A 24767-nucleotide genomic window follows, 5' to 3' on the forward strand; every position below is an offset into this window, starting at 1 on the left:
TACTTTAAAAACAACGTAAACTATCATTAACATAACAGGTTATTTTCTTCAAACTATTCACAAATACAAAACGTTTACTCTTATAAATATGACATATTACTCTTATCCTATAATATGATATAGAAGTATTCTAACTACTACTAATAGGTTTTCAAACTTATACAGGTAAAAAGATCCATTAGCATTACATTTTCAAAAAATATAACATAACAGCTTTATAAACGTCATTCCGGAGTGATGGGGGCACTATCCCTATTCAAACCTACATTCAACCAAAACAAACTATATAAGCAAACTATATCGCTATTCTCTTGTGTTCTACTTCGTGTTCTATTAGTTATTTGTTACATTTGTGAAGTAGGAAAATTTTACTGCTTGAATCCTCGAAAATACATACGTCATTACCGTAGAATTTTTTTTTTTTTTAATTTAGCGATATAAAAGATTCTGTGACTTACTACATAGTAATACTATGAAACATTAAATTCATAAATCTCGAAGCATCGCAGCTGTCACAGCTGAAACGCGATCAACGGTCGACTTAAAACATTTTTTTACAAGGACAAACGACACGAAATTTCCGTTAAATCGTTTATAAGTATTTCCAAATCGGTGATAAAATTGTCACAAGAAATAGTTTAGAAACAGCTTATACGACTGTATACTTAATTAAGCAAACTTAATTATTTACGCTACAAGATGTCAATTATTTAACAATTAGAGCAAACAGATCACGAGAGAACATTCTTAGCACGCTAAGAATGTTCGATATGTTGAATATTTTACAAATTTAATTCAACAAATTTGCGATTGGATTGAATAAAATCTTTTTCCGAGGACTTCGATTCATCTGTTTGTATAGCTACACAATATTCTTTTTTGTCAAACATAAAAAATCTGTACGACACTCACGAGCAACCTCTTCAAGAAACTTGAGAACCAGGAATCGGGGGAACAAAAAAAAAAGCTCATAAATTTTGCACCAGTTCGAAGTAAAAATCAAAATGAATGAACTGTAGGTTGGTTATATTCAACAAGAAATCGCTACCACGAAAACCAACTTCTATCAACGTTAGATGAAAATTGTCTTCGGCGATCGTTTAATTTCAAAAGGAATTCGGCTTCTATGATACTGCAACAAACCGGTAAAACGGACCTGAGTAACGGATTCCTGCCAATTAAAAAAGAAAGAAGTAGAAAATATAATAATGGGAGGAATTCAAAAAGGGGCTAAAAGAGACTCTTTTAGTAAAGGTAACAGATCCGTTTAACAATGGTCCTTTGTAATACTGCCCACTGACACACCTAAACAGATGTTGTTCCGTGAGAAGAGTTACCGGATCCAGGTAAGGAATGAATGGGAATGAAAGGGCTCAGTCGATGGTTCTCACGCTCAACTAAGGTCTGGTTCTGCAGGTAAAGAGGACAGGAGTATAAATACTCCGGGAAAGATCAGTTGAAATCATACTTGTCTTACCTATTGCACTGTTGTTAATACAAGACTAGCGGTCATGCTAATGTCTTTTGTCAATGGGACTAAATTCTGGTTTTCAATATTTAAGTACCTGCCAATAAATCCTGTTTTGTATGTAATAACTGTCTGTTATTATTATTATTGTTATGGTTGTGATTATCACGATTATTATTTGTTTATTATTGACATTTATTATTACTATTAGTGTCTGTTATTGTTATTATTCTGATTATTATTGTGAATTGTTTTTATTGTCGTTTATTATTCTTATTGTCATTGTTATCATACATTTGTCTTATTTTATTTATGTTCTTAAACTAATAAATTGTAATTACATAAACATTTTCAATTGTCAAACTCTCAATATCCTGATCGAGCCGTGAACACGCGACAATACCTTGACTCAATCAATACCTTTCAGATGATTTTCTGAGGAGCAGCAAAAGTAGTTGTGTATAAATGCAACCAAAGATCATCAAAGAAGTGAAAGCAATCACCTCCATTTGTTTTGCTTAATCAGAAGACTTTAAAAGATGTGTTCGATAACAAAAACAGAACAGTTTAATATGTCTCGAATAAGAGCGAATACACTTTCAGTACCTAATATATCAACTTCTTTTAATTTGAGTATTGTTTTCCTTTGATATATTATTTCGAAAAAAAAATATTTTTCACAATTTTCTATACGTTAGTTTAAATCACAGATAGTTGAAATTAAACTTTACAAGATTTACTTTAACTAATAAATTCTCAATTTCATTTTCCACCATCCTTCAGCTGCTTTTCAATAGGAAATGATCCACTGTTTAAAGTATGAAGGCGTATTTACATTATAATCCCTGAGGTAACAAAACCGATTACAGCAAAATTGTATAACTTTTTCTACAATGTTTTTTTGTAATATTTAGTTACAACTCGCGGAGTTTTAAGACACGTTCAAGTAATGTAATAATGTAGTAAATGTACATGTAATAGATGCCTAGTATTTTTTACCTTTTAATATTTTTATGTAATTCTATAACACGTTTTTAAATACAACGCTATCAAATCAATTTTTGAGCAACAAACAAAAGCAGAGAAAATTAATATTTTATGTAATATAAAAGTAAAAAATTCTAATAGATCATGAGAGAAGATGCACAACGCCTAATAGCTAATGAATGATATAAAATTGTGAATTATCACTGTTCAATTACATATTTAAAACTACATACAGACAAATTATATGCACTTACCTCTTCATGATCTCTATCAAATTTTTCCTTTTTCTTCAAAGCTTCTTGAACTTTTAACTGTAACAGAAATAGTTTTAAATTAAAATACGAAAATATGGATAAAAAGTAATCCAACATTTATATATAAATATATATTAAAAAACATTAATATTACAACCGTATTTATTGATCAATAAAATATTAGTAAAATAGATTAAATATATAACGTACATTGATACACTACTAGGTTCAAGTCCTAGTAAAGGCAATTACTTTTATATGGATTTGAACACCAGATTGTGAATACCGGTGTTCTTTGTTGGTTCAATTAAACCACACATCTCAAGAATGGTCGACCTGAGACTGTACAAGACTACACTTCATTTACATTCATGCATATCACTCTCATTCATCCTCTGAAGTAATACGGTGGTTTCGGAGGCTAAACAGAAAAATAACAGTGTGATACGCTATTTGAGATTGTTTGAAAAAACTCTGTCAAATGGAAACACGTGAGTTACCGATGTCCGTGGCAGAATGGTAGCTTTTCATCCTTACATCCGGAGGTCCCAGGTTCGAATCCCGGTTAGGCAAGGCATTTTTCATATGCTACAAATTTCCATTGGGCTAATGACCATACCAATTGGGCCCGTAATCTCATTAAAGAAACACCACAACCTCAGATAAAAGAGTTTTTTTTTGTTGATTTTTGGTTTTTGTTTCTTCTGGCCCTTTTTATTTAATTGGAATTGTTTTTTATCTTATGATTTTTTGCGGTTATAAATCAATTTCAAGTTAATATTTATCTTTTAAATTCTTATTCTAAGTAAATTTGGATTTAGGCCAGGATTAGATACCCTGTTATTCAAAATCAAGTTTATTTCTCTAAGGTAGCATATTTTATTAATTGAAATTTAATCGATCTGATGGTATTTAAATCTTTTTAGAGAAACCTGTAATTTAAACGACCGTCCTCGATTTTTTGAATCTTTAATTTCTTGTATGAAGCTGTCGTTGAATATAATGAGAATTTTCTTTTCTTTTTCTTTCCCATTTCCATGTACGAAGTAAAGTAAGTATTCTGGTCGCGAAAAATTTCGGTTTCCAGATTTCAACGGAAATATCAATTTTGACCATTCCTGAATCTATTTTGATTAGTTTCGGCGTGACGTCTGTACGTACGTATGTATCTCGCATAACTCAAAGACGATTAGCTGTAGAATGTTGAAATTTTGGATTTAGGACTGTTGTAACATCTAGTTGTCCACTTCCCCTTGTCATTGCAATCGACTTAATCAAAAGTAACCAAAAAAGCCCAAAATCCAAAGAAATTTGGATTCTGGACTTTTTCTTAACTGCAGTAATAAGCCCTCATTGAGAGCTTTTCAATGATTTATCATAAGTGGTACTTATTTTCATTGGTTCCAGAGTAGTAGGGAATAAAAAAGATTTCCTCCTTAAAGTTAAGAAAAAAACTTAAATACAACTTAACTTAAATAAATTTACTCAATACGTGGTTGCATGTGAAAAATGTTTTACATGTTTAGCATACGACAAGCCCCATCTTCTTACAATTCCAGGAACATTTTGATCATTCCTTGCCGTAAGGGTTAGTCGTATCAAAAATTGTTTCAATCAAAAGTTTTTTTGCAATGTTTAGAGGACTAACGACCACTTTAAACCAATTCAATACTGTGCCTATTAAAGGAAGTAATTTTTTTTCTTCGAAACCTCAATTTTTCCACCCCCTGGGCCAATGGTTGGGGATATCAAAACACTTTAGTTGTGTTAAGTTTTAGGCCCTTATCCAAAGAATAGTAAGAACTTAATCGAATTAATAAGAAAATTATAGCGATATTTTGTTTTTTCGAAAAAGTGCCCCCCATTACCACCCGATAGTCCGTTTTAGCCCATTAACGAACTCGACTGAGATTTTGGGTCGTTATATTTTATGTATCAATTCGAAAGTGATTGGCGCAAAATTATGGCAGTAATCGTGTTCACAAGAAAGTAAAAAAAAAATATATATATATATATTTGAACTGACGGTAGCTTTGGGGTCTGGGGGATGTAAAACGCGAAGATATATCGAAATTTTCTAGAAGTCGAATCATGGGACCCATTACAATAGGTAGCTTTCTTATTAAATCTACCTAAAAGTAACAATAAAGAAATTAACAACGAGCAAACAAAATGTCAATTTTACCATTAAATCCTTATAATAAATAGTAATAATGAAAATAAACCTAATCTTAATCTCTCTCTATATATATATATATATATATATATAATTCTGATAAAGGTAGTTACACCAGATAATTTTAAATTCTATGTTATTTTAAATTTTAATTTTAAAAACGCCATCTAATAAGTTTTGTATGATTAAATTTAATTATATAAAACATTTACAAAGAAAAAATATTTAACAATAATAATTGGCAAAAAAAAATCATCTAAGAACAGAAGCTCCTAAAATATAAAATTAAAAAAAGGAAATCTAAAATATTTTTTTAATGTTATTTGTCATAACCGTAACGGTTTTAGGAGACACGAGAAACAAATCGAAAAAATGGCAAAACCATATCCAGAAATAATAAACACCCCACGTAAGTGTTACTAGAAAAAGTGGTTTCTTGTTTCATTCCTCATCTAGCCTAATGTACTGAGCCAACCCAACGAAATGAAAGTGTTATTCACCCCTATAATGTAACAGCTTCATTCTGTTCGATACAGGAACTGGTTATCGTCAAAATAGTTATTCAAGAGAAAGCTCTGAAAATTAATCCCATTTTTACCTTATGTGCTTAACATGCTATTACATGCTTGATAGGCATAAGCTTGTGACAGACTAGCAATATGACTATAACGTATGTAGCAATAAATTAATGAAAATCTTTTTTCGGGAAACAATGTTTTATATGCAATGCCTCCATTCACAAAAGACAATTAATTTTCTAGAATAAATATTATTTTCTATTTATAATCTTTAATTATATAATTATATCAGTAACTGTACATTATTTTAATGCGTTTTGAATTTATTATATACTTGGTAACCGCAGGCCTGATCCCGTTTGTAACTCCCTTACGCCTATTTTTAATAAGTAATGTAGTTTTTAACTTGTGAAAAATTGCAAGCTTTAATGGGATTTGAACCCAGAACCTTCCGGATGAAAGGGATAGACGTAACCACTCCATTTTAGAGCCGGAATATATTATTATAGATGTCTCAAGTCCCATTTCCATCATGTTTCCTTAAAAGGTTTAATCGTTGGTCAACTTATTAAAGCATAATAAATAAAAATCAACATTAAAACTGTATTAAGAACTTAAAAATAATACTATTCAATTCATTAAATTTCCAATATAAAAATTGGCATTAAAATAAAGAAAAATAAACGTCTAACACTTAATTTGTTTACCTTTTTATATTTTCAAAAAATGAAAATATAAAAAGGAATATTAACTAGTATTATAATTTAGTTTCACAATTTGTTTAAAATTTTATATATATACATTCTTTAATTTATTTGAATTTAAGATTTAAATAGATCTATAAAAACGTTGCTTGTATAAAAACAGAGCTGCTTATAAGAGAATAAAAGGTAAGAGACCTCCGTCTTTAGAAAATATAGAAAAGTAATGTAAAGAAACGACGTAAAGGAATTACAACCAAGAATGAGTTAAAGCTATCTGAAATGTAAAAGTATGTATTTATTTTTAACCCTACATTTTGCAACTAATTTTCTTGAATTTTTTTACGCAAAAATCTTTGAATCTCTGAATGAAATTACAGTTTATACCATTACGCTATTAATCAATGGTGATAACAAAAAATGGAATATTTTCAAATATTCTATATAAAATATGTAATACTTTAATAAAAACCGTTGCATTTATCTGAAAATACCTTATTAAAAAAACGGGATCTCCCGAATCAACATAAAAAATAAAATAAAAAACTCATCAAAAACAAGAGATAAATATTAAAAATAAAAAATACGTCTGTCGAAAAGAAGTATTGCTGACAAAAACTGCTCTTTTTATTCTGGTTTGGTTCTATCATGATTCTGTATACTAGCAAGTACCCCGTTTGAATTTTGAAAATCGGATGATTGTTTTCAGATATTACAACAGCACACAATTGCACCTCCCATAACATCGCCCCCGGAGCATCCCGTTTATTTCCAATTGATGGTGATGATTGGTTTAACCTCCCACGAGGTGTTTGCATCATCTCACAACTCTAGACTGACACTCAATCCCTCATGGGAAGTCTATTATTATTATTAAATAGAAATTTTTATTAAACAGAATTTCTTTAAATTCATTTAATATTAGTATTTTTTTTAACGTAAATTGAATTCTATTATTTTTGTAATATTATTGATTTGACTGATTCAAATCATTCAGTTCAAACCCAGCTCACACAGTGCTAGAGACTCACAGTTCATTAATTAATCAATTCAGCAAAGTTTCTGCTTTAACCGGCAATCTCCACTACTACATATAAATCTATATAAATACATATCCATATTTATGACACTCCCGATAACGTAAGGATTGCAACGCGAGGTCATACATCTAAATCGGTTCAGCCGTTGAGCTGCTATGGTGCAACAAACATACATACATACATACTCCCTAAATAAATTACACTTCTTTTTGGGCAGTAGTGTAATAATACTTTATGAACAGTCGATTAGAAAATACTACTTTCATTAAAACCCATGCGGTCGGTCAAGTGATAAATTCGTCGTCGCAAATAAAATCTTTAACAACTGATTGTCGAAAGTTCTGAGGTTCAAATCCTAATAAAATAAATAACTTTTATACAGATTTGAACAATACTAGACAGTGGATACCGGTGTATTTCGATAGTTGGGGTTCAATTAATCACACCAGGAATGGTTGACATGAACAAGACTACACCTCATCTCCCTTAATTTTCCCTTTGTCCCCCATTTTGTGTTTATTTCAATATTTATATCTTGAGAATGGATTGAAATATTTTAATGAAATTTTCCTGTTCTATTATTACTAATTTTAAAAATTATTTTTAATTTATCCACCGAGTTGATCTAGTGGAAATCGTCGTCAAAAATCAGCTGTTTAACATCTCATTTTCGAAATCGAAGGTTCTGAGGTTCAAATCCTAGTTAAAGTAAGTTACTTTTATACGGATTTGAGTACTAGATATTGGATACCAATGTACTTTGTGGAAGTTGGGGCTCAATTAACCACATATCTCAGGAAATAGGTTTGAATCTGTAAAAAATTATACTTATTTACGTTCCATATGTATCGTCCCCATTATTTTGGACCCTGGGGGTTTATTATTATTCACTAGTTGAACAGATTGCAACTTTCACATTAGGAATAGAAAATAAAAAAACTCGGTTAAAATAAATAAAAGTAACAATAATAATACACAATTATTTATTTATAAAGTTATCGGAAACATGATTCTTAATGACGTTTTCAATAAAACGTACTACAAAAAAAAAATCTAAAACATACAAAAATTGAGACCGTTTTAAAAACAAATATTACAATATTCTACATCAAACTTTTAAATAAAACATCCTTTCGTTCGTAATATATATTTCTGTCCAGATGTTATAATGACTGGCATTCTGGCTCCCAAATCTTTTTCTAGTAACTCTGTGGTCTTGAGTTTTTCTTGCATCGCTTTGTCATTTTTACTTTCTTGTACGAAGTAAAGTATTGTGACAGCGAAATATTTCGGTTTTCAGATTTCAAACGCCATCCCTGAATCCATTTTGACTGGTTTCGGCGTGACGTCTGTATGTATGTACGTATCTCGCATAACTCAAAAACGATTAGCCGTAGGATGTTGAAATTTTGGATTTAGGACTGTTGTAACATCTTGTTGTGCACCTCCCCTTTTGATTGTAATCGACTGAACCAAAAGTGTCCAAAAAAGCATCGATATATCATAAGTGGTACTTAATTTCATTGGTTTCAGAGAAACATAAACGATCAAAAATATAACCTAAACACTTTGATGACGCATAACTTAAGAGGAGAAGCCTCGTCTTCAGTATCACTATTAGGTTCCAGGATCCAGTACATGAACCCTCTTTAACCGCCTTATTACATCTTCCCTATTATCTAAGATGTTAACAGCTAGATAGTTTACGTCGTCGCTAAGTCTTCTATTGTACTTAGTTGAAAATAGATCGACTTCCTCTCGAACACACGGTAACTCTAAGTATTCGTGAACTTCGTTGTTCCATAAGAACCATGGTATATGTATAATGCGTCTCGGAAATTTATTCTGGAAACGCCGAATAATTTTTATTTTCCTGGCAGTCACCGTACGTAGGGTTGGATTCCGTTATATCTAAACCGGTTTTAGAATCACTTTGTACAAAAGTACAAAGTGATTTCCAGCCTAATAACCAGTATAGCTCCTTAAATTTGATATCAAGTTGCTTCCTTTTTTTCTTAATGTGAATCTTCCATGTTAGACGACGATCTAGGTGAATACCTAAATACCGTACATTTTCAGCTCGTGGGATGTAATCTCAACAATAAAAAAAAAAAAATTGTATCACCATTTTGTAAACTGAATAGTACAGTAAGAAATGAATAAAGTAATATATTAATTTTATTAATATATCGGTACATATTTTTATAAAAAAATTATCAATCTCAATCCACTTACCAACGTACATTTCTATTAATTTACATTCTAGCTCTTTCAGAAAATTATTTCCATCTTCAGGGACGGATCGTAACTAATTATACATATAACAGTTCTTCACATATTAAATGAGGTGGATAAAAAAAAAAAACTTGTATAAATGTAACAACTGATCGGCAATTAAACGACTTTAAACGATAATTATTAATCCTTGTGTTAGCCAAACTGATTTCCTTATAATAAACAAAACAACTCTGACTACCACACTGACAAGACGCATTACGTATGACATGATTTTAGTAATTGACGATCAATTGTTATATTTATACAAATATTTTTTTTTTTTTTATCTAACTCATTTAATATGTGAAGTATTATTATTATATGTATAATTAGTTACGACACGTCCCTGAAGATGGAAATAATTTTCCGAAAGCGCTAGGATGTAAATTTATGCAAATATTTGTTGGTAAGCGGATTTATAATTTGTTATATAATAAAATATAATTGAAAAGTATAAAAATATTTTTATCTGAATAAAATTATGTTTACTGATTCAATGTAATTGTTATTATGTGGGACACGAGTGATATTTAATTTTCTTTTTTTATAATACTGCTACATCAACTATTGTACCACTTAACAATCAAGTAACCCATATAAAATAATGCAGTCGGTGCTAGTTAATACAAAAATAAAAGGAAGTGTAAACAATAAAACGTTTATGGTGATCCAAGGGTTAGAATGATTAGAGGAAAAATATTAAAGTTGCCGAGGCAGGAAGCGACAAATGTTCTGAAATAGTTAAGATCGGAAAATAATAAAGGAATGCATGAAAGCTATTAAAAGTCTGAGGATGAAAAAGTTTCTAAAAACAAGAAAGTTTTTGTTATTTCTGGAATTTTTTTTATTTTTAAATGGGTCTAAGAAGTTTATACATTAGTATAAATATAATTAGGATAATCATAAAAACTCAATTAAAAAAAGAAAAAATCCCTATTTACAAAAGTTAAAAAATGTTACATTTTATATAAATGAAAACTTTACAAAAGTACGATGCAGAATACTAAAACAATAATTAATATGTAAGAATAAAGGGAAGGATCGAATGACCCTTAATATGCCCAGATCAGGGTCATAGAGTTCATCACTTAACCTAGAATCACAATGGCATTTACAATGGTTAGTGGAGAAAAGGTCAATTTACACAACCCCAGGGAATCAAACCGGTCGGTCGGTCGTTTGTCCTCTGACCCTTGAATCCTCGTCTCAATCGTTCCAATCTGGTCAAGTGTAAAACGACATTATAAAACTTTACGGTTACCAATGTAATGAAATTACGCAAATTTAAATTCCGGGTTTGTTTGCTTTCGCTTGTTTTTAATACTTCGTCCATAAAATAGTATTTGTCTCATTTACAAAATAAATATTCATGTATAATAATTATACAAAATGTTTTCAGACTTATAATTGAAACATTTCTTACATAATATTTGTATCAAAGAATCAATAACAATGAAAAAAAAAATGATGTGGACACCACATGACTTCCTTGTACGCCTATAAAATTACATAAAATTTTATTTCATTAGTAACTTCCGGTATTCATTTTTTTAATTGTTATTGAATTATTATTTATTGTAAAAAAAAATTGTACAATCGGAGGTTAATAATTATTAATAAATCAATATATTTAAATTAAAGAAAAAAAACTTAAAAAAAGGAGATGAAGTCTGATTCGCATCGATCTTCCTTCCCCTTCTAAGATCCAAATATTTCATTAATTAAAATTTGATTTGGCTATAACTCTGGAACAATGAAAATAAGTACCACTTATGATAAATCGTTGAAAAGCTCTCAATGAGGGCTTATTACTGCAGTTAAGAAACAGTCCAAAATCAAAATTTGTTTGGATTTTGGACTTTTTTTAGATACTTTTGGTTCAGTCGATTGCAATCAAAAGGAGAGGTGAACAACTAGCTGTTACAACAGTCCTAAATCCAAAATTTCAACATCCTACGGCTAATCTTTTCTGAGTTATGCGGAATACATACGTACGTACAGACATCAAGCCGAAACTAGTCATAATGGATATTTCCGTTGAAATCTGAAAATCGAAATTTTTCGCGAGTACAATACTTCCTTTACTTTGCACAAGAAATTAAAAACCACATACGTGGGAAACAAGGTACAATTTATAAAAAAAAAAGTTATTTGTTTACTTGATTTGACATATTTATTCTTTTCTATTCTGTGTCCGTCCTTTATTATCAGTAAACTGCCATATCCTTCATTTTTATTTACTAATTTATTCATTTATTATTATTCTTTTTTAATTTTACTTCCTGTTAGTTTTTTTTTACAAATGAACATGTGTAAGAACATTTAAGCTTATAATGAACAAAGAAAGACGGCGGCAATTAATTGTTTGAAAACGTTATAATTAGATTCAATTATGTAGCCGGTTCATTCACTTGCACTGTTTTTTTCTGCCTGTTCGCAAATATGTGCATTCCTTACTTTTTTACTTAAATTATCAATTTGCAATTAAATATTATGATTAATTAAAATGATTAAAATCTAATAATTCAAGTGGTTGAAGTCTGAGAAAGAAAGAAGAAAAAGTAGCGAGAAAAAATTATATTTTTTCTTAAAAAAAAAAAAATAAACCAGTCTATGACCAATCAGAATTTCTTCTATCTTTTTTTCATATTTCATTACAGTAATAAAGTTGTACACCCGAAAATATTGAAATAATGTGCAGAGTTTGTGATATTGGTTGTCAGTGGTAACTGTCATTCATCACCATAGTACAATTTACTGTTCAACCAATTGAAACAAACATCCTCTCCATCTCTGCTAAGTTCATTAACACCGATCAGATTTTTTCGTTAGGCTAGCCGTATACCGTCACTACTTAGCTGTGCAAGTGCAGCTATTAGATTTTAGGAGTAATTAATTTTTTTAAATTAAATATTGATTGATGTATAGTTTAATGTATAACTTTTAAGATTTGAAAACCCGATCACTATTGGTTAATTATATCTCTTTAATGCGACCTAAGTTTTATCTAGAAGATTTTTCGAACATGAAAAATCAAATCTCAGAATAAGAGAACAAAATAAAGCTAGATTAATTTCCTGGCAAGCAGCGTGGATGTAGGGAATAACGAAAAAATAAATTTCGTAACGTTTAATTAGTGATATATATATTTATGTACATTTACGTAGCATATGCTATTAGTATTAAATCAAAGATTGAGATTGACAAACGTGAACGAGCAGAAATATCACTTCGTTAAGACGGTATAACAAAGTTCTAAAAAGGAAACCGAGAAGAAGAGTAGAGGATCGGATGTAGAATATCTTGGACAAGTACATGTTACATTATCTACCAAAAGATTGACTAGAAGAGGTACACCCGACAAAACACGAAAGTGTACGAAGGATGACGATCATTCACTTTAGCTCTTCGCTCTTCCTACCCGCCGTCCTTTGAGGGGAAGATAAAACAGCAACGTCACCTGAAATTTCTCCAAACTTCCCTCACGACGACTCATTGTATCGTTTCAGTAAGTGGATTCCATTTGATTATATATAAGTTCCTCTAGTGGTATGTAAAAAATTCGGTTTTTTCACCTTAAAGGAGGAGTATTTAAAGAGAAATAATTTTTTCTAATGCGAAATTCCAAGCTGGTACTGTACGAAACAAATGTTAATATACATCAGGTAAAAATAATGATTTTTATCGTAATGAGCGTTAATATAGTGCTGAAAGAAATAAAAGATTAGAAAATTATTACGTAGTTCACCAAATATGTATACGGAAGTAAATTTGACACTATGGCCAACGAAATATGAAGTATTTATTTTAGTTAGTGATTTATTTAGTTATTTTTTTTTTTTTTAGCGAAGTTGCTATTTTATCTTCGCCTCAAAGGACGGTGGGTAGGTATAACATGGTTGTGAAGGAGAATGGAAAAGAAAATACGCAGAAAATGTACGATATATGAAGAAACGAAAACTGGACAGCTGATACTTTAAAAAAACGTTTATAGCTGATACGGTTAAGAAAACGTTTCAGTAAACTGATATTAGTGATATTTCTCTAATCGAATGATAGTACGAAAAAACTAAAATAAGATTTAGCAGGAAGACGAGAATAAGGGGAATAAGGGGGAAAACAATAATTCTATGATACAGGACGCAAACGTTAATCCTACAATTCATCTTGATATAAACAGTAACAGTTAATATAAAGAGAGACAGAAAAATGAACAATTCATTAAAATAATACTTTATGACACCATTATGGTACCGGTAGATATAAATCATTTCCCTAATTTTTCCCTTCTTCCTTAATAGTAAATACATCCCTAGCTAGCAGCCAACCGAAACGTACGTGTAAATATATATATAACACACACACACACACACACACACACACACACACACACACACACAAGCGTGCAGTAGAAGGCATTCTATCAAGACATAAGATGAAACATTATTCATCATTAAATCTCACTGGATTCCTAAACTTTCAGGAAATATTAACAATATTTAATCGTATGTAAAATGAACTTCGTACTTTACTCCCTAAAGAAAATTGAAAGGAAAACTTATTAATTTTCCTTTGAATTTTCTTTCCTTTTATATATTATTATTGCATACACTGGAGTTTCAACAACTGTTTAACTGATGAAAAATTCATTAATCATTATAAAATAAAACTACAAAAGCTGAACTCGACCGGTACAAATATTTTTTCTAATAAAAAAACAGTTAATATTGATAATTACACATTTCATAAACCATTTGCTTAATTCCTGGTCATATTTTTACGTACTAATTTATTTAAAATACAAGTTGCAGGGTGTGCCTAAGGCACACTTCCGCAGCTAGGCCCTCCGGGTGGGTGGCGTCTCGGAATGGGATTATTAGGTGTACAAAATTTATTATCTCTTGTGTAAAAATGTTTTTTTTTTTTTACACAAGAGATAAAAGCGAAAAAATATCAGCAAATCTTCCCTATTAAATTTGGTTTAGATCAGTTTAGACATCTTTTAAAGATTGTCACTCTCATCAAGATCCATAATATCCATATGCAAATTCATTCAATACGAGAGCTGGAAGATTAAATATAAATTAAATTATTTATATATTATAATCAATTTACGAAACAAATTATCGTAAGAAACTAACTTTCCTTGACACAATAACAAAAGAGAAGTTGTATAAATTAAAGTTCTATTTAATCCACAATTATCAAAATACATTTCCAAGTACTTTCAGAGCCAATTCAAATGTATAATTATATTTAAATTAAAAATTGTTACGTTCATAATAGTCGGCTGTCAAGAAATACAAATTTTGTACGTCAATTAGACTTTTTATCTGAAAGATGTTTATAACTATTTTAGAAAATTAAATCTAAAAGTCGGTTTCAAAATCAATAAATCGCTAAGGAGGATATATAGACTTCAAAATTCTTCTAATGTGGGTGTTTAATGTTTAACATTTAATTGACCCACGTGTTTTGACTACATGTATGATTAATTGTTAACTAAAAGGTAAAAAAAAAATCTGATGTGTACACCACATGACTTCCATGTACGCCTATTAAATTACATACACACTTATTTTTTTTTAAATGAAAAGTACGTAAAATTTTATTTCATTCATAACTTCAGATATTTCTTTCATATTTTTTTATTGTTATTATTGAATTATCATTTATTGTAAAACATTTTTTACAATCAGTAATTATTAATAAATCAATATATTTAAATTAAAGAAATAGCTAATAAAGAGATGAAGTCGGATTCGAACCGATGTGCCTTCCACTTGTAAGATCCAAATATTTCATTAATTAAAATTTGATTTGGCTATAACTCTGGAACCAATGAAAATAAGTACCACTTATGATATATCGTTGAAAAGCTCTCAGTGAGGGCCCATTACTGCAGTTAAGAAACAGTCCAAAATCAAAATATGTTTGGATTTTGGGCCTTTATGGACACTTTCGGTCCATTCAATTGCAATCAAAGGGGGAGGTGAACAACTAGACAATTATAACAGTCCTAAATCCAAAATGTCAACATCCTACGGCTAATCGTTTTTGCGTTATGCGAGATACATACGTACGTACAGACGTCACGCCGAAACTAGTCAAAATGGATTCAAGGATGGTCAAAATGAATATTTCCATTGAAATGTGGAAACTGAAATTTTTCGCCATTACAATACTTCCTTTACTTGGTACAATGAAGTAAAAAATCATACGATTCTAAATGGATAATCGATAGTATTTTCAGTATAGATTTATTTGTATCGAAAATAGGTGTGTTTTAAGATCTCCTTTGATATTGAATGAATAAATTTCGGGGAAATTTTCAAGAGGTCCGCAGCCGAACTGCAGTTAGTTGTTGATGTAGTTAGTTGTTAGATGGCGCCATTGAAAGGAGAAAAAAAAATACTACATATTTTTTCTTTTTAAATACATACATTGTAGTGTAACATCATTAAAATATACAAAGATACTGTAATAATATAATATTAAAATAAAGTACAGTATTTATAGAGTACAGTAATTTACGTATAGCATTTACTGAATTACTTAACAAGAAAATTCGCGGAAATTTTCCGTAACGTAAATTTTCCGCATAAATTTAAGTTGCATTGCATAATAAATTTATATAAATAACTAAATATATATAAATTTATATAACAAATAAGTCTAAAAGTATAAATATAATCCTATCAAACTTAACCTACGCTCGCTAGTCAAGTTTGGCGAGCGTTAAGTTTGGTTAGATTATATTTATTTATTATATAAAGTTAGATTATAATTTTAATTTATTTACTTTCTCCTTTCAGTGGCGCCATCTAACAACTAACTAATTTCAGGTCGGCTGCGGGCATTTTCTTGAAAAGTACTATTACGGTAGTAAAATTAATTATTATTACTGTTGTTATTTATTGTTTATAAACATTTAAGAAAAATCTTATGAATTTTTGACGGGCAGTATGTTCAACCATGTAAGTGGGGACGCACACACGCAAACACAGACAGACACACATACAAATGCCCTTTAGTAGGGTAAGATAACAATTAGTTTTTACATAACATTATTGTAAAAATAAAATACCAATAATAGTTCGTATATTGCTTTGGCAATAATTTTGAAAATTTTCGCTTCTTGATAACGGTAAAATATGGCCCGGGTATTTTTTTTCCATCAGTTTTTTTGGAAATCTATGCCGTTTTTTTGTTAAAATCGTAAAAAGCCAAGACAATTTTTAAAAATTGATACTTTTTTCAATTACGTTTTACCTTAAATCGATTTGATGAACTTGAAAATTATCAGTAAAGAAATACCACAACTAGACAACTACTCTAATAAACCGAGCTTTCCATAAAAAAATAATAGATGGAATTTAAAGATAACATCGTACATAATATTACTAAGAAATTATAGCATACTAAATAAACCAATTTAATAGTAATAATACCAACAATTATGTTCTAACAATATCAAAAACAAATTCCTATTTCAGACTGTTCATTTCTGTCAGAATCGTTAATTAAAACTCTACAATTAAAGTATGAACACAAATGTAAGTACAAAGTTACATTTTAGACACAGCATTATCATTTCAATATTTCGATCAAGTTCAAAGATAAATCGAAGTTGTCAAACATATGAAAAAGGATTTCCTCAAGTAGGATTTTCGTAAACCAAGCGTTTTATCATAGAATGAATATCCATACCAATCAAAAGAGATTTCATAGATTACAAAATTTTATTAAATTTCAGTAAAAAAAAAAATTGCAAAATTACTTTTAAAGAACAATGTAAATTCCATTATTTTAATGCTGAACCCAAATGATGTGTACTCTTAAAAATTAGGAAAATGTTCTAGAAGCCGAACTGTTTTCTACGGCTAATAATAAAAAAAAAAAAAAATAAATAAATTTCCTTATTAAATAAAGCTATTTAAATAAATATTTAATTTAATATAGCTTACATCCAGATAACAAACCTATTCAATAAAATTAGCAATAAAGTAATTATTTCAAACGTAAAATCGGGTGTATTACAAAAAGAAAATAAATATTACCATTTAATATTTAAAGCCTCTTCTGGTAAATAATTATATTCATTTTCTTTAGATAATCTAAATAAAATAAGTAATAATGATAAAATTCTTAAAAGATAAGAAAAAAAAAAAATATATATATATATATAAAGCAAAAACTCTGAAATTTAATGGGATTTTTATGTAACTTTTAGTTCAGTAAAGAAATGTAATTATTATTTTTCATATACAACAGATAAAGATAATTATTAAAAAAGTTTGATAATTTTTGTACATATATTCTAATTTTTTTGTGTTAATTATTAAAAAAAAAAGATGAAAGAAAATAAGAGAGTTTACTTTTTTAATAATTACAAAAGTAATCCGAGCTGTAATCCCACAGTTTTATTAATAATGCAATTATTTAACTTCAACAGTGTAGGAAATGGGGAGAAAAATTATTTTCTTTAATTCTACCAAGTTGAACGTGATTTAATAAGATTTTTCTTTTTTAAAGGCAAAGTAAAGAAATAAAAAACGATTAATTTTTTTACGATAGGTGTAAAAATATAATTTAAATTAAAAAAAAAAAAAGGCAAACAAAATTAAATTAAATTCATTTGCACAGATTCAAGATGTAGCGGCCGATATATATATAATTAATAGGCTGTAAATGCCAAAACTGTTTCGCTTTATAAAGAAACGAATTTAATGCAAAATAGGCAATATACGATATAACAGTATAACAAGAAAAGGAAAAAACCAACCACTGTACAGTCACTGACAGATACAATAATACAGGAAGATCAAGACTTCCGTTAAGGAAAAGAGCAATTGTACCCGAGGGGACGTAACGGTTCCACAAATTTTAGCTTTTTTGGAAAAGTAAAGCGTCCTTTTGGGTACAATAGTATCGATACAGGATAGCACTACGTGAAAATACTTAATTTTCAGATCTGCGTCATCAATCAAAGAAAAATATTTTCAACTCGAATACCATAACCGAACTATATACAAACAAATCAGAAATATGTAACACCAAAAGTGCAGTAATTCATACAGTGCGTGTTACGAATAGGATTACAATCCTAGGAAATTTAAACCAATAACTGAAAAAACAGTTGTATATTAAGTAATAAAATAAAAAGCACATTACACATGTTCCAAAACCTCGAAAAAAGCTCAATAAATCATAAAACAAAGCTGACAAACGCAGCTGCAGAAAATTTCCGTCCCGCGGCTAGAGTCGCGTTCCGGAAAAGTCGTAAAACTGTGGGTTGTTTCTGATGCATGGCTTACACACACATACACACAATAATTTTAAATATTTATCATTTTATAATATTTAATATAATATTTTTTCGTTAATATAATTCAATGATTGTAACTAAAGTGCAGGCGCATACCGTATTTAATTTGAGCGGGTGTGGCGGTACAAGCGGGGACGGTCGGTACTACCTTTTTTTCTGTTTAGGCTCCGTCAGGTATTACTTCAGAATATGAATGAGGATATGTATGAGTGTAAATGAAGTGAAGTCTTGTACAGTCTCAGGTCAACCGTTTCTGAGATATGTGGTTAATTGAAACCTAATAACCAAAGAACATCGATATCCACGATCTAGTATTCAAATCCATATAAAATTAACTGCCTTTACTAGGATCTGAACTATAGAATTCTTGACTTCGTAATCAGCTGATTTGCGAAGACGCGTTCACCATTAGACCAACCCGGTGGGTCGGTACTACCTAAGTTAATGTAATTTCACAACTTACATAGAACAAATTTCGCTTGTACGATCGACAGACTAGTTTAGCAGGGGGGCTTAACGCAACAGGTACCGAGACAACCAGGTGATCGAATTCGACACCCAGCCAGACCGAGATACTTTTTTACACTTTAAATATTATTCATTAATTTAATTTTACCGCTCACCTGTGACGTCACAACAAAGTGGACGACTACAACAGCATTTTTTGGGGTGTGATGCGGTTTTGCAAATTTTTTTTCACATATTGTTGTCTTTTAATTGTTAACAAATACGCCTAAGTAAAATAAGACCTTAATTAGAGGAAATCTCGAGATACTGAGGGTGACCTTGCTCTACAACCTCATCCCCATAACCTTTTAAGTTGAAAATTTAATGATATTAATGCCCCATATATAGAAGTAACCTGACCATGTTTGATCAAAATCGGTTCAGAAATTCCGGAGATATAAGGTGATTTAAAGGTCAACAACGAACACGCACACATATGTAAATACAAACATTAATATCCGGAAAATTTCCATCCGTTTTTTTGGGTTCCTTAGGAGTCAAAACGTCAAGATCCGAAGAAAACCGCATATGCCTAAATTGGATCGATTACAATACTTTCCCTTCTAGAGCTACAGCGCTATCTAGACGGAGAAGTAAAAGTTCACATTCTTTTAATAAGTAACAATAGCTTTCATTTTAATTTATACGTAGGATCAGAAAGCTGCTCGTCATTTTTCCATTATTTCTGTCTTGTTAAAACAGAAATGTGAAAACATAAATATCATGTAGAACTGTGAGAAACGAAAATTACAAATAAAAAAAAAATTATTATTTATATATTGTTTAAGATATAGGCGATTTTTGCAGTTGAAAATACAAATAAAAATTGTAACCTAAAATATAAAATATAAATAATGAATACTACTACTACTACTCTTCATCATAAATTAAGAAGTTGGAAAAAACCTTGTTTAAGTGCTTTACTAATTCTGATATATAACAAAGAAGAACGCTCGTAAAGTAGGACCATTTGCATTAGCTGTAAGAGAAGAAATTAATAAGGATGACAGATCAAGAGTTAATATATATATTCTTTCTTTTAATTCTACCTTATTTTATTATTTCTTTTTTAAAAATAATAAACTTTTATAAACAGACGGCTAAGAAGTTATGTGAAAACGGAACGAAACACAAGGATGTCGGGAATGTTTTATCCCCGTATTTACTGTAGATTCTGGACATCATCCCTTGTTGCTTAGGTCTTTCAATTTATCTGGTGGATATTCCATTTTTAATAACTATTATATATGGTATTTATTTTTGATTTGGTTTTAAGATAGACGGAGCTTAGCTTGGTACTGCGTTCCGATCCTTCGAAGATCGTGATTTGAAAATTATTTTTACTCGGGTTATTCCTTGGAAGACTTGCGTCTTCCTCCCGACGCGATTCCCCTTCAATCCGTCTGAAGGTCTCTCGGTGCTAGCGTCTTTCGTTCTAACAGGAATCCACCTGATGAAGGCCCTAGTTTCGTGGAGGATCCAACCACATTCCCTTCGCGGATGGAGTCGCATGTAGTCTCTATAGGCGGTTGCCTGACTAATTATTGTAAGATGAAGGAAGTATTTGTTATGTTATAAACATCCAAGTATTGAATATTAGATGAAAACTCAAAAGGAAAATGTAATTATAAGAAAGTTACAAGGCATTTAAGAAAAACTAAAATTTTGGTTAAAAAAACATGTTGGGAAATAAATTTAAAAAATACAATTAAGTGTTGCATCATTCAAACGTTGTGACATCTTTCCCGGTAATTCAAAAACCTATCAGTTGTTTTTAACCTTACTAGAATTAAAAGAAAATTATTTTATCTTATTGTTCGATTTTCTAAAAAGCAAATTAATAATATCAATGTCCGGTACGTCTAATCACACCTAATTTCACGATTATACGAAATAAAATAGGTGCCGAAACGAGCATGTCCATACTTTCAGATACGTGCCCTAGATTTTGACTGTACTTTTATTCTATGGAACTTAAAAATATCATAAAATGGATCCCTAAAATTTTGAACCGTTTAATACCGTAATTACCCTATTCTATATTACAAAAGCCGGGAAAATAAAAATAAAATGCAGCTTAATCAAGACGAGATATCAGAAAATTATTTTTTTCTTAAAAGGAAAAAGGTAATCGATGAAAAAAGGAATATCTTATTTTTTAATGAGAGAAATAACGCAACATGACTATTGAAATAACAAGGATGAGTTCATGAATGAATTCTATTAATGTGTTAAATTTTCCCACAAAACATGAATGAAAGTAGTACGTAAAAAATATATAATTACCCTATGGATGGTTTCTTCAAAGTTGGCACCACATCCGGGTGCTTTTTGTAAAAATCTCAGTCTATCATAATCCATTGGAGGCAGTACTGTTGGTGGTGGATCAAGAGCCTCAGGTGTACCAACCTGTGAAAATTAAATAATTTATAAATATCGGAATTAAAAAACAAATAATAATAAAATTAATAAATGTGTTAAAGGCGATTGGGAAATTATTTAAAGATGTATTTATTTTTGTAATAGAGAAATAACGCATGTGAGAGAGATTTTCTTTAATAAAATTAAAAATTTATAAAAAGGAACATATAAGATCATGTTACAAACGGTAAAAAAAAAAAAATATTATAGGGATAAGCATATTTAAAGAAGTAGGCTAAATTAAATAAACTTGTGACAATAATTTTAAAACTTGAAAGTGATAAATAGTCATGTTATTGTTATAAGCATACATTTCCAAAAAACTTATAATGGAAGACTTCGTTACAAGAGGAACAATTTTTTCAATTCCTTTGACAACATACTGAAAATTTCGGTGGACGAATAGCCTAGTTATTAAAATTCATAGTGGATTTTCAAGTTTTTTACAACTTACTCTCGATAGACAAAGATAATGCCGACACTTTTCTTTTTAGATGTAAAAGAAGGTGACTTTTTATAGGTTTTCTGTAAATGTAGATTTTTTTACAGGTTCAACAGAATATTCTATTACTTCTAGGACGATATTTCAACTCTGAACTTTACAGTGTGAAAAATAATTTATTTGACTGACATCATGTCCTACTATTTCAGTAATAATAAAAAATTCAAAACGCAGTATCTGAACTTTTATTTGTAACACTGGAATAAAAAAATTATGAAACACCATATATCGTAATTATAAAAATTTTATATATTTACGTACTGTCTAATAAGTGCAAAAAATGCACAATTTGTAATTTCTTTCTAATACTTTTATTTATACCCGCATCAAAAATTAAAGTTATTAGCGTAGTTATCAGTGTAATGTTCTGTACCGGTAAATTTGTAGTCTTGAACAAACTCAGATCGACTACTGAGACGTGCGGTTAATTGAAACTCAACCACCAAAGAACACCGATATCCACAATCTAGTATTCAAATTGGAATAAAAGTAACTACCCTTATTAGAATTTGAACCTGAGAACTTTGAATCCGAAAGCAGCTGATTTACGACGACAAGTTTGCCACTAGCCCTACCCGGTGAGTTAAAATTTGTAAAATTTGATGCAGCTAAGTATCTTGGTTTTCATTTATATCGTCGGCTTACCTAGAAGAAACATGCAATAAAAAACAAACTAATAATCTTAAAATGAAAGTATCCAACATTTTATTACATGCTCAATAAAAAAATAAGAAAATTACCACAAACTATTAACAAGCAAGTAATTCAAAAACAGGTTTGAATATACAGTATAAAACTCAAGGTACTAAGTACGAAAATATTGAAATGCTTCAGAGATTTCCGGAGAAAAATACTTCGAAAAAAAATACTTCGAAAATACTCATTCAGATACGTATCAAGATAGATGTCAATAAACTTACAATTTATGAAGAAATTAAACATTCAACACTGTATACAAAAATCAAGAAACTACACACGATCCTGTCAATAATGATACATTTAAAAGATAGAAACAATATACGGACTTATTTAGTTAATTACACAATTACATACAACTGATACATTCATTACATTAACAAGCACTCAACAAATCTATTTTCAGTCTACAAATTATAAAACTGTAAGTTTAGATTATAACAATGTAAAATAAAATCCTACCTACTAAAGGGCATCTGTATGTGTGTCTCTGTCTGTGTGTGTGGGTGTCCGTCCTCCTTAGCTGAACACATAAAACACCAGTAGTCCGAGTGATATCATCTGTACAACCAATGTGCTCATATAACAGACACCGGAATGTTCCGATCACTGGCGGAAAATCCCGATTCGTTAGTACATGTCTCTTGGTGGTCTGGTGTATACTTGTTATATTATATGTTTATTACTTGTACTTTTTATTATTTATACTAACATATATTTTTTTCTTTAATCGATATATATGTTATATAAGATATATTAATAATATATTCTTTAATTTATGTGTTTTTCTTCGTAAAATAATGAACTATAAACAAAAAATAATTACTAAAATTAACCGTGATACAACTGGAAAACTGTTTCTGCTAATCATTCTTCATCATCCTTTTCTGATTTCATTTAGTTTTCATATTCATTATTCATCGAATATTCATTTTAATTTAAAAAAAGGACTGTTAACACTTTTTAAAATTATTAATACTAATATTTTAATTCATTTTATGAATTCGTGTATTCTATTATTATTTAATATCGAATTTTTATTAATTTAAAATAAATTTTTATAGTTCTATTTAGAACCCGTTACAGAGTACTCTGACTGAATTATGTGTAGTTTTTCTTGTAAGGGAATTCTTATTATAAATATCATATTTCTTATAAATATCATATTTTCTTTAAGAAGTAATATTTTTTTTTTTTTTTTTTTTTTTTTTACAAAACGTTTTTTTACTAAGTGTATGAAATCATAAATACTAATTATTATCTCCGATATTAACCAGAAGAAGCAGTAGCTTGAAAAACGACCAGTAACCAAAAATCGATGATATAAATTCTCCACACTGGGCAATAAGAACCAGTAAAGTGTATTTTAGTTCTTGGGATGAAGAGGTAATCAATTTTGGACACCTAATAATCCCATTCCGAGACGCCGGCCTCCAGGGCAACCCGCCCGGAGGGCGTGCCTAGGGCACGCCGGTAGAAGCGTTAGTAATAGATAAATAACTGCGCTTCTTTATGTTCACCAGTAAAATGAACTAAATCCACGAACAGATCTCTGTCATATTACTTTAAGTTAAATCTACTGTTAACTCTTTTATTTGTATAAAAAACCTAACATACCAAATTAAAATCTTCCATTCACGAACTAAATATTTAAGTTTTCTGTCTACTAAATTTAATTAAAATAACCAATTTTTTTTATTAAAAAATTAATTATAAATACAATTAAAAGTGCATATTTTTTATCCGTTAAAAACGATTTCTTTTAACTAACAATGTACAACTTTTAAATTAAGAAATTATTCGACCTCTAAACAATTACAAACTTCTAGTTAAGTAAATATATTTGAAATATGATAAACTGAAAAAATATAATTATAGGGATAAACAATTGA

General features: G+C 29.6%; 1 protein-coding gene across 1 annotated transcript in view; it reads right to left on the reverse strand.

Moving 5' to 3' along the window:
• Positions 1-24767, reverse strand: part of LOC142321280 (uncharacterized) — a 305947-nt gene that overhangs the window by 97741 nt on the left and 183439 nt on the right. Inside the window, exons 6-7 of the mRNA XM_075359277.1 lie at positions 21543-21665; positions 2710-2766 (exon numbers count right to left, since the gene is read on the reverse strand). Of these exons, the coding sequence (XP_075215392.1) occupies positions 2710-2766; positions 21543-21665 (180 nt within the window). The remainder of the gene's footprint in view (positions 1-2709; positions 2767-21542; positions 21666-24767) is intronic.

This window comes from Lycorma delicatula, chromosome 3, assembly GCF_047948215.1.
Source record: "Lycorma delicatula isolate Av1 chromosome 3, ASM4794821v1, whole genome shotgun sequence".
Taxonomy (NCBI): Eukaryota; Metazoa; Arthropoda; class Insecta; order Hemiptera; family Fulgoridae; genus Lycorma; species Lycorma delicatula.